Source organism: Siniperca chuatsi, linkage group LG4 (genome assembly GCF_020085105.1).
Source record: "Siniperca chuatsi isolate FFG_IHB_CAS linkage group LG4, ASM2008510v1, whole genome shotgun sequence".
Classification (NCBI taxonomy): Eukaryota; Metazoa; Chordata; class Actinopteri; order Centrarchiformes; family Sinipercidae; genus Siniperca; species Siniperca chuatsi.
In genome coordinates this window covers 14261064-14273876 of record NC_058045.1, presented here as the reverse complement: position 1 = coordinate 14273876, position 12813 = coordinate 14261064, and the positions used below count along the sequence as shown (strand labels likewise).

Below are 12813 nucleotides of genomic sequence, written 5' to 3'. Positions count from 1 at the left end.
CTAATCGTTCTATTGTCATCATATGGTGGAAATGAGGGACGAAGTAAACTAACAAATGATGGATGAGCAAGTAATGAAAGTGGTGTTCACAAAAATCTGCGATAAAATTCAGTAAGATAGTAATGATGAAAATATAACATACATATTGAAATAATGCTTGGTGCACAACTTTTTTTCAATAGCAGTCTTCCCTATTATTAGAGGAAACATAACATAGGTTGCACATAGTTTGTCAGTTTTGTAACCAAACTTTAATTTCAACACTGCTAGGAAATAGATGCCTACATGTTTTAAAGACAATATTGATATTTAATCTTCAAGTAAATTTTAATCAATATAGGGAATGTATAGCCAGTATGGTGGTAATGACAGAATGGTTCTCCATAGTATCTAATTATTTTCTTTTATACAATTTTGATTTTATAATGTTAAATTGAACATTTGCCAATACAATAATTCTTTTTAATCAAAAGGACCCATTCTTACTTTTATGATGATGTTCTTTGTAGATACTGGTTGTGTGTCTAAAGTTGAGGTGACGTCAATAACGAACTTATCAGCCACTTCCTTGCTGTTAGCTGCTATGATTGGTTCTAATTCCAATACCAGCTGTGGTTTTTGTGACTTTAGTTGCACCTCAACTTGCTGCAAAGACGTTGCTGGCTCTGTCAGTTTGATATGATCATCAGGCTGTACTTCCTTAATAATCATCTCTGGAGCAGACAATTCTGGCTTTGTTTCAGTCCCTGGAACAACTCCAGCCATAGCAACCTCTGCAGCAATACTGGAGGTGGGTACAACTGTAACCTCAGTCACTGGAAAAGAGGAAGCTGCAGCTACACCTGCTTCAACTTTGACTTTTGAAAGGTCAGGTTTAGACTCTTCAGGTTTGGAAAATTGTGTCACACTGAGCTCCATTTTCACTACCTCTTCTTTATTTTCCACTGTTACAGTCTTGGGAACATCTGTGTTTGGCACTTCAACCTTTGGTGTTACTACTGTGGATGCTGCTAAAGGCTGTTTTTCTGCAGCAATAGGTGAAACATTTGCTGTTGTGGGTATGAGTGTGGTTTCAAGCTCGATTTGTGCAGAAGCTGTTGTGGCTGTAGTTTCCATCTTGTCAGATGTAGGTTCCATCTTTGCTTTTGGGGTTGCAACTGTTCGTACTGCCTTGATAGGGGCAGGTGTGGGCTGTGATTTTGTGGCCGCAGGTGTGGGCTCTGCCTTTGAAGCGGCAGCTTTGGGCTCTGCCTTTTTTGTTGCAGGTGTGGCCTGGGTCTCTGGCTTGGTAGATACAGGTGAAGGCTGGAGTATTTTTCCTGAGTCTCCCAGCTGTCCCAACAAAGCCCTTTGAGTTTGGCAGTTCAGACACAGCCATTCCTTCTGTTTCAAACAAACAAACAACATATGATTAGAAAACACACTATACCCAGATTAAAATGAAAACTCCTCAAAGGTCCAATTTGTTATATTTTTTTACCTGTGGTATATCACATTTTCAACTGAAGACTTTCAGTTATATAATAAGTAGATGCTCTCATCAGATCACAATTCAAAGTATAGGTGTAGAGGGGTATTTCATAAAGGAGGATAAGAAAAGCAGGGTTTATTATGAATGCTGGACTTGAGTGAACCTAATTTACCTAACTGATTCAGGATTAAACTCAACTAATCTCATCAACACTGAAGCCATGCTTGGATTAGCAGATTAGCATCAGCTACTTCATTCATGCTTTACCATCAGTGTTTCATTCATCAGTTGCTTAGCTACCACCTAACTAGTACTGTAACATACAATCATATTCATAAGGGTGAACAGCACAGCTCTGGCTTTTGTAACCTGTTACTTTTCATTTACTACTGATACACTCATGCCAGTGCTGTTCGCTGCTGCAGCTCTATCCGCCACTACAACCTCCTAATCATATGCTAGATTTTTGGTATTGTTGTTAACTATAATGTTCTGATATGTGTTTGTTAAGGGTGGATTAGTTCTCCCTGCAGAATGTTTGTTGCTACTTGGATTCTTTGAGAATTCCCTCACAAAAACAGAGCCCTTTCCTTGAAACTCAAAATGTGACTTTTATTGAGGATGTCATCTCATATAGCAGTCTAACGTTAGCCCTATTATGAGACACGTTGCTGAGGTACTTGTGGCTAGCTACCCAGATAGCAAAAGTTGTTAATTCAACATTGAGTTATGGTCAGAAAGGTTGGTATATGGTTGTGTTTGAAATATCTACTTTAAATCAACATTTCTACAGCAGTCACAGTTTAATTGTTGAAAAAATTGAATCAACAATGTATTTGAGTCTTGTTTTCAACATTGAACTACTAACATTTAATCAATATTGTCTCAATGTGCCTACTGACAACTTTCCCACCAAAATATTTTAAATCAAACAAGGACCGGGGAACAACCATTTTAGGGGCGTGTGGGACACTTTTGTTTTAAATAAAGCACTTACCTCACTTTACTTCTTTAACTTGTTTGGTTTTTTAGATGACAAAGAAAACTAAATAATTTATATGTAATGAGGATAACATCTTAATGTCGCTTTTGGAGAGAAAGGGCAAAGAGGAGGGAGATCCAAGCCCTCCACTAGAAAAAATGCTATATTCAACTGCTCCAACTGCCCAACATTTTCAGAATTTCTCACCAGTCTGTGGAGAAGGAGGTATGTTTTAAATCTTCTAACTAAGGAAAACACTATGTCAACTCATAGCTGCATGTCTTGGCAAACATTGATTGTAATAGTTGTAATATTTGAAGGTGATCTGGTGGGGAGCAAGCAAACAATAGGCTAGTTTGCTCAGTAAAGGAAAAAAAAACAAATCAAATGGATGCTAGCCAACACTCATAAAACAGGTAGGTGAGTGAAAAGAATTTTAGGTCAAAACAAATGTTTCACAATATTGTATTGTGGAGAGCTGCTTGAAATGTCCTTGTTTGCCAGCAATGCAAAGTCTGGGCTGCATACTCATACTCATTCACTTACTACTTTATTACTTTACTTTACTACTTTAAGTACTGGCTGCACTCAGGAGATACTTGGGGGAAAGCACTAGTCTGTCAGAGTTACTGTATCAAAATTAGTTGTATGGTCATTTCTGAGGCTATGGTTGTTGATATTTTTTAATGGGATTGTATTATACTGTAAGTTATTTTGTCCACAAGCACATACTGCAATCTAAGTGCATTACATATTGGACAGATGTTACTTTCTGACCACCCCCTTAGCTACTCCAGCCAACCACTCTCTCTCTCCAGTCTGTCAAGGTTGGACTGCAAGGTGATCTACAGAAAACGTCCACCACTACAAACGGTCTACCGCGAACTTCAGGTAGGAATGCAAGGCAGACAAGAGGCCCTTCAAGGAGACAGTAAAGAAAGACTGCATGTTATGTGAGTTTGTACCACAATAAACTATGGATAATATGGATTAATTAATTAATTAATGCCAATTTTAGCCCAATTACAATAAATGATAAGATAATTATATTTGGTTTTGTTTAATCTGGTTTGTTAGCAAGAATAACATAATTCATACTTCAATTTTAGCAATATATGTTGACACCTGAATAGTGACTGTATTGAGTAATGTGAATGATAACTTGTGTGTTGACCACAGATCAAAACATTGAACAGTGTTGAGATCTGAGATCTTGTTTTTAATACTGACTTAACTAAACTCTAAAGTTTTGGATGAAGTGCATTTACCCTGGAAATTCAAAAAATGCCTCTAGAATTTCAAAAAAGTATCAACATGGGCAGTGCTGGTTGCAATTGGATAGACCTACAACCAATCAGAGCAACAAAATGTAGCACTGAGTGACAGAGAGGTGCTTAGTCGGTTTTCAAGCAGGAGAAAAATGGTGGCTTGGTCACAAACTTTCTCAAATTATAGTACACTAAAAATGTGTTTCAAAACATTTGAGGTGGGAAACATTTGAAGTGGGAAATAGGCATTGCAGTAAGAGAATCTGGATTCATATTTGATCAGCACTGCCTAGTTTGACAGATTAATCTGAGTTTCGTGAGCCTGGTACGCTTGGCTGGACGGACCTGCAGACTGCCCAGACCTATAACCAATCAGAGCAGCGAAACTTGTGACATGTGACTTTTCAAATAGAAGGAGGCAGGGAGGGGGGGTTGGTTGGTGACGAAAGCTGCCACCATATACGTCACCTGCCTCCAGATCAGCCAATAGCAAAATTAAAATGCAATACCCAGGTTTAAACCTGTAGAGGGCAGTCACTATGCATACTTATAACACAAAATGTAAAATTCAAATACTTTGCACTGAAATGTCAGAATTTGAACCTGAATCCATTAACAACACTACTAACTACCCATATACACTGGTTTTCATCTGAAAACCAATGTATATGGGTTTGGGGGTTTAGTTACTCTTTAAGGTTTTAAAATGTAAAAACTGTTCTATAAGTATTTCACTCACTGTTTAAAAGACATGCGGTGATATTATATTTCACTTTATATATTTGATCTGTAAGTTTCATAAATATTCCAAAGCACATTTAATCATTTTGTTAGTAAATATTATATTAATTTTAAACTGATCCTAATGTCATTGATTTTTTGGGGGGAAATGTTTGAGTTAGCTAATTTTCTTATTTTTTATTAAAGCAAAAGTTTTCTTAAACTTCATTTCCATTTTGAGAACAATGTCATGTTGTACAAATGTATAAATAAAGAAAATGCCATGAAAAGGTCTGTTTTATTGTAGTTAATAAGTGCAACATTGTTTAAATATATCAAAATCAACTAAAATTCAACCCCATGAACGCTTTTAGATAATGGGTAAATCAGTGTTGATTCAGTAACATTGTTTCAATATATAATCAGCTAAAATGTAGCTGCAGACTGACTTTTAGGTGACGGTTGAACCAATGTTGATTCAGTGTCAGTTATGGTTGAAAATCTGACGTTTATTCAACATCAATCGTATCAAGCGCTTTCAATTTGGTTTTAATGTTGGGCGTCAACGTAGATTAAATACTACGCCTGACGACATTTAAATGTTGTTTCAATATGATTTTGCTATCTGTATAGCAATATAGCCAGCTGCATTGAGCTCAACAGCTACGGTACTCACGTTAATATAAGAATCTGAAAATACTCATCCTTTCTCCCTGCAACCATTGTTGCTATGTAGCGCTCAGCTGTTTTTTTTATAATCCACTATGAGATTGGCTTTCAGCAAGAAAACACTTTGACTAATGTTAGGTCAACACTACACTAATACTAACTCTAGCTAACGTCAACTTTTACTGTAGCTGTCTGTCAAATGTCGAGCGCTGTGGGTTTTAATAGCATACCTATAATGTACTGTACTGCACTCTTTAATTTGATTAAAATGTAAATATTTACCTATTGTCTTATAGTGTAAGGATGATTGAAATGTCATTTTACGCTCACTGCAATATAGGGCCCCTATAATTTTTAAATGATGGGGGAAAAAGGGTTACCTAAAGCTAGCTAGCCATATCCTAAGATTACCATATATTTCATCAAAGTGGCTGGATGTTATCAATGTTATCAATTGCATCTTTAAGTTTCAAAGTTATATCTAGTTGTCTGGTGTCTAGTCTTAATATTAATATACCTGTTATTGAATTTGTAAGTAATAGTAGGTTCCAATTATGACTTAGTGGGGCATATTTAGTTCTTAGATTGTAACTAAAGTTGAAAAAAAAGTTGTAACTGTTGTAGACTGTAAGGCAAGTTGAAATGATAAGTAGGTGAAATATTAGTTTTTAAAAAATCACACTAACTGCATAATGTCATTTGTACCAAAGCAATGAGGTATTGTCAGGTGTTGCAGTGGATAATAACTCATATTTTTCATATTTTCAACTACTAAATTCACCTTTGACTTGTTATAAACAAGAGCATTATACAATACAACACTCTTATGCTGAGTAATACGATAGTACTCGAGGGAATATAATTCACTCTTTACCCTGCACTATTGTTGCTGGACAGTTTAAACAACCAAAGCATTTACACAGAAATATTAACCATAAATAACATTTTCAATGGAAGGATATGATCCTTAATATTAACATGCTTGCTGCTATTACACTAGAACTTACGACACTTGTAAGACAGCAATAAAAATGCTTACCTTGCAAAAGACCTAATCACATTTTAGTAATTCTATTACTTTAAAAATGTAATCCTCTGAAGACACATTTCTTATCACATCTAAGCTCTATTAATGAACAGTTTAGAAGGAGAGGAAGGCATAAGCTGTCAATAGATAAAGCAGTGTGTCTGTAGCAACCTAGTAGACCAAATCACAGCAATGCGCCTGCCTCTGCAGAGCCAGGGAGAGCAGGTCTGATACAGAGGACAGAGGAGGAGATTACATCGCACACATATCCTGTTTGTGAAACACCATTAAGTTTTAATTGCTTTATCCATGTGATTAGTATTAGAACCTATACACATTTACTGCATCTTAATTGTGGAACCACAATTACCACATGTGCACACTAATGTTCATGCACTTTATAAACAGAAGTATCTGGATGTGTCTCTAAAGACATACATTGTGTCTTGGAGATTAGCACTGATTCAGGATGCAGTGACATAAATGAATAACATAGTTCATAGGCTCATGTGCTGAGGTGAGCTTTAGTGATGTAATATAACCTCTGTCATTCCCTGGCTTAGGCCTGCTCTTACAATCCAGCTGTACTGGACATTTCATCTTTGTTTTTATAAACAAGCCTAAAATGTCACACTAACCTGTTATGATCATACTCCTAAAGAGAAAGACAAGGCAAGAGGGAATACTTATATATGATTGGTCAAAACTAGTGGAATATCATCAGTTGAAGTAATATGTATTTTTTTTGTCCTACTTCTTTACTGAGATTAGATATTTGTGAATAAAATCATGTTATAGCATAAATCTACTGCAAATAGAGCATGGCTCAAAATATAAACGCTCACATTCTACCGAGACTGTGGGCAGCAGCAACACTGCAAGAAAAGCATGATTAGCTGCATTGCTGTAAAATGCTTTCACATATTCATGGCAAACAACATTAGAGCTAATGAGAACATATACCGTCTTGATAAATAAAGTCATAATTAATGCAAAATATTGCTTGATTTAAGAGAAAACTGATACTGACGCATCCAGTTTTATTGATACAGAGATGCTTTTGTTGAGTTAGTTGTGGTTCAGGAATATATATACACAGGATAATCCTATTGGTTCCCAACAGTAACAAACAAACCCTCATCAGCCTAGGGCATGATGCTGATCATTTAAACCAATAAATCGTTCACCTCAATTTTTATGTAATCTGACGCAAGCTCAGCCTCACTAAACAAAAGTTATATGGGTCCACATAAAAGCTAAATATTACTGAGGGTAATACATGTTTCTTTGTACAAACAAACAAAAATGACGCTGTCGAGTTCATTATTAAGGCTAATCTTTATTGTTAAATGACAAACCTGTAAATCTGTAAATTTCTGCCTTAAACATCCATATAATTCCCACACATCCCTCTCCTTCTTCCTCCTTCTCCTTCATAATAGCCAGGTTTCAACTATATAACTATATAAATAAATTTAATTATACCTGTATATAATTGCCATTTTGGATGAAAATATATTTAAAAACCTATTCATTCTTTGTAGATGAAATCTTGATACTGCCACAATATGACAATATGAAAAAACACAATGTGAATAACTCATTGTTCGATTTTAGATAGGAGTGGACTACGTATGTAAAATCAGATCAATTCCCCAAGAGAGACTGATTTAAAATGCAATAGCCAAAACATAATTACTGTAGATTTCCACATTCTTAACATGTTTATCATTGCCATTTCACTAATCAGTTGCATCATAGCACTTACTTTATGAAAAACTGGATAACCTACATTCATTTTCAGCCACTGAAGATAAATGCACACTGAAATTAACACATATTAACAATATACAGGTTGTTAAAAAGCCACATTTGCATAACTCATTAAAAAAATCTGACATTGTGGCCTATTCCCCATTCTACTTCTGCTTCCCTTTAACAGGACAAACTTGAAAGAAGCTATTAGGAAAGACTGATAGAGAAGGATCAAACAGCAGTGTTTGCAGAGTCTTTACTGGTCTTTACTGGTTCTCCCTCTCTTACATTCTAAATATAGCCCTGCCCCTCACACCTCTCTGGGTGCTGGTATCACACAGGTCCAAATCTCAGCATGATAATTGACTTTTTTCAACCCAAGTGAAGAACAGATGGACAAAGCAATTGCTGTCATGGTTTGAAACTTTTGAGTTTAGTCATTTCCTGTTTTATTTTGTATACTCACCTCTCCTCATGTCTTGTGTAGCTTCACTTCCTGTCTTTGTGTTTTTCCCTCCAGTTTTGATTGTTTGCCCCACCTTGATTTGTTTCACCTGTGTCTTGTTATCTTCCCCTAACTAGAGTATTTAGTCTTGGTGTTCTGTTGTCTTAGTGGCAGTTTGTCCTAGTTGCAATGTTGGCGCTTGCTTTTGTTTTCTACCACTTGCACCTGTATCTAAGTCCCTTTTTACTGCGTTTCTACCAACTTGTGTACACTGTCTACTACCTATACCTGCCAGTAACCTACAAATAAATCATTGAACTGCACCAGTCTGCCTGTACTGTCTGTGTTTGGGTCTTTCCCCTGTTGCCCTGCTTGCTAATCTGTAACAATTACAGAAGTATGCAAATGTAGGGTTGCACTATTATATGTGTATTATATGCACAATTAATGGCAAACTGCTAATTCTAAATCAGACTGCAAAAATCAAAACATCTCAGTCAACAAAAAGACCTAATCCCATCACATTCCCCTCCAGCACCAGTCACAGCTTCACAGCCACATAGTCTCAGAGCCATGCATCAGAGCCACAGGGTTTGGAAAGTCGCCATCATCCTTTTGTCTAATTAAATCTGTTTTATGAGTAAAGAGCAGGAGCCCCAAGCAGAGAGCTGTGGGAGAGGCTGCTCCCCACGATTAGCTTGTGAGCTGGATTACCAGACCTTCACAATGACAACAGTCAGGAAATTATGCTCTTGATACACAGGCGTGCCGCATTAGGCTGGATCTGCGAAGATTTATAAATAATTGCCCAGTTCACTTTAGTCACAGCAAAAGACATTATGCATTTATTCAACACCTTAGGAAAAGAACCAATTCACATCAGGCACAGATTACCTTAAAGCTTTTTTAAGATACCTAAATATTTCATACTTTTATTTAAATTACACAAATGTGTTTTTTGATTCTCATACACACATATGGCACATTCCACCATTCATTTTGGATAAATGACAGGGACAATAAATCTTGGGTCAGCGTTGGGTATGACAGGTGTTGGTTCAACAAAGACAATGTAAATCAAATATATTCAAATGCACAAACATCTATCAAACTGCTCTAAACAGCTCACTCCACTCACTTGCATTTCCACACTAATGAATCAATCCAGTAATTTGAATTTATATTAATGTACAAACCAACACCTTCTTATGACACCAGTCTCTGGGTATCCAAGTGGTCCTGGAATTTACATTTCATGATAGCTAGACTGAAGGCATGGCCTTTGGGCTGTGGACTACACCACTATTTCTCAGCCTCTCTCCTGCTGTTGATATTGGAGCTGGTAAGTTTCTTATTGATTTTCTGGCAGATGCTTTTGGCACAAGCTGTAGCTGGCTAATATACTTGGCTTTCAGCAGCCCCCACAGAGCAGAACTCCTTATAAATCAAGCTCTCTGATAATAGAGAATGTTGACCCACTAATCTGTAATAAGCAGAGTGCTTCATTCTAAAGACAAGGAAATACACCCCCTGCTTTTTCCAATCTGACAAATGGCGCATCAGCAAACTTCACTTTGATGGCAGGGTTTAATGGGGCGAAGATTTGGGGAGGGGGGCATGGCAAAAGTAGAAAGCAAAGACACTAGCAGGTACATTGACAAAGCCAAACCTCTTAGGGGAGATCCTTTTCCTTCTCTTCTGACAGAAAGTCATGTATTAAAATAGCAACATGGATCCTTTTCTCATATTCAGGGAAATCATTGCAGCTTGAGGGATAAGTGTCACAGCCTTTGAAATGTCATGAAACATCAAACATACTCTAAGAGTAGTGTTAATAAATAAATACAGAATGCACTGCTAGCCTCATTGTACCTTCTAAAAGAGGCTGTGAAAAAAGAGTAGAGATGTAGCAGTTAGGCTGTGCTTGGTGTCTCCTCAGAGTGACTATTTTTAACATTGTCATGAATCAGTCTCTCATGGAAAATGTTTGTCAGTTTTACCTTTTACCTTTGATTGGTAGGCACAATTCCTCCAATGGATGTAATGATAAACTAATATTTTAAGACAGAATATAAGGTGAAGACTGCTTTGTATTCGAAAAACAAAATAAAAAAAACCAAACATTTTAAGCTAAAGATATAGCCACATGGTAACATTTTATAAAAATGATGAGGAACTATCATTCATACTGTCTCGTCTGTCACACACAAAGCTTTAGCTGGCAAAGCAGGACACACGTGTGTCCTACTTATCAAACAGTCACTCCCAGGCTTTTGATGGCATCAGCTGAAGCAGAACAGGCAAAAGGAAAAATGGATAGACTTGCTGCTAGCACTCACTTTGCCTAAAGTGGCCTCCTCTTCTTTTGAACCTTACAAGTCATTTTCATATTATAAAAGGACCCATTTCTGCCATTCCACTAAAAAGCCACATACATTCATGATAGAGCCCCTTTGGATAAAGCAAGTCGTAATACAGCAATAAGTATGGCAGCTTATCCTATCCAGTTATGTTAAGGCCAAGCTATTTCTGTTTTCCACGGCTATTAAGAGAAATTAATCTATGTTGTACACACAGCAGCAATCATCCATGCTTGTAACTTCCCCCATCCAACCTCTACCCCATAGGTTCTTCCCCCTCTCTGGTGTCCACGGAAAATATGAGAAGTGGCAATTACATAAGAGGCACGTCACTTTCGTGTTATTTCTCCATAAAAACTCACCATTTGGGCTGAGCATGTGGTAATCTGTCTCTGGTAAACCAAATTGAAGCCAGAAATAAAGAAAAGAGAAAAAAAAATTAACTCAATCACTACAGAGATGAGTTTTCTTGTTTACTGAGAGTCAACAGAATGTAAGAACATTGTCCCCATTCTCATACAAAAACCTGTCAGCCAGAAATACTTATTATACATTATTATACATTCCTATGTATTATACATTCAATGTATTCATAGAAAGTAGGAATTTACTATTGCCAAAAACTGAATACAGGGTCACATTATTTCAATAAATGCATTCGTTGCATATTTTTTAGATTTACTGTAACCAACTTTTTTTCCTGTTTAATATGATCTAACATTATGAAAGTAATAGCATCAAAGATGACCTTATTCGAGCCTCTAGTAAAATTACTAACATGACTGACATTCATTAATGAATTGTACCCACATTTTACTTGCAGCTCAGTGTTGTGTCATTTCAACTCCAATGGTCCTTTAAACTGACCATTGAAATAAATATGAGAGAATGAAAAGCCTTAAACGTTTTCACCAAATCACTCTAGATGGGTCTGACAAAACTCATCTACAAATTGAACTGTTAATACTGTTTACCAGAAAAACACACCAACCCCATAGTAATATGTGAACTGTTCAGAGAGGAAAGTATTACTGCATCTAACATAAGATAGGAAAAGGCAAGGGTACACAGCCTTGCATTCAACAATGACCTGCACGTGTGGGTACATCACAAAGCAGGTATACACATGTACTATTGCCACCCACATAAATTAAAGAGGAAATTATTGATTTACATGGAGCCACTAATATTTGAGAGAGCAGATGGTCTGAAAGGAAATGTCTGCTGCTCTAATGTACTGCACCATGTTGTGTTGGACTTAATCCGTTTCACCTCTGCTTATTGGCATATCACACGGCTTTCCCATCTCATATCTCATGGGGGCTGGAGATTCCCTGTTCGGCTATGGCAGCAGATCCCATCTCACTAATGCTGTTGCACAACCCTCAATCACTTTAATACATTTTCAGTGCTGCTGGTCTGCTGAAGCACTCTTCTCATGAGTCGTTATGTAATAACTCTGGTCACTCTAGTGGAGGGATAGCAGCCTCCACGTACCATGTATGGTATGTTTTTGATTTTGTTTGAGAACCTCTCAAAGTAGGTCAATAATTCAAATAGATTACATTAATTAACTGCACACAGACCTATGTTCAAAGTCACAGTCTGAAAACCGATTCAAGCAAGCTCTCCATACAGTATTTTCTCTGCTGTGGTCCCTTCATCTATCATTCCACCACACTTTTAAGTAATGGTCTTTGTCAAAAATAATCAATTCTATGGAGTGAAATTCAGCCTATTATGTGAAACACTTTCAGTAGAAATAAAAGGCTGTATGACAGCCAATCTCCCAGCTTCTCTACCCTTTACAATGCAAAATAATATTTGAAAAGTAAAAAGACAAAAAAGTACTAAAAATCAATTGTATTGCTTGCATACTCCAACCCAAAATGTGTGCTTGACTACACAAGAATTAACAATAAACAACAACAACTATATAAACTTGATAATACAAGAAATAGTGCTCTAAAAATAAATAAACTGTTTCATGAACTGTAATGCTAATATGTCATTTATATGCCCAGATGTCCATGTGGCTTTGCTTATTGAAGGGAAAACAAAGAGAGCTCTGACATGTATATTACATATCACAGAACATAAGTCAGCTATTTATGGC

At 36.7% G+C, this 12813-nt stretch overlaps 1 protein-coding gene across 5 annotated transcripts in view; it reads right to left on the bottom strand.

The window, feature by feature from the left end:
• The window catches only part of pclob (piccolo presynaptic cytomatrix protein b), a 61959-nt gene that overhangs the window by 31756 nt on the left and 17390 nt on the right, over positions 1–12813 (bottom strand). For all 5 annotated transcript variants that reach the window (XM_044194771.1, XM_044194774.1, XM_044194772.1 and 2 more), the window contains exon 12: positions 487–1383. In XM_044194771.1, coding sequence (XP_044050706.1) covers positions 487–1383 — 897 coding nt within the window. The remainder of the gene's footprint in view (positions 1–486; positions 1384–12813) is intronic.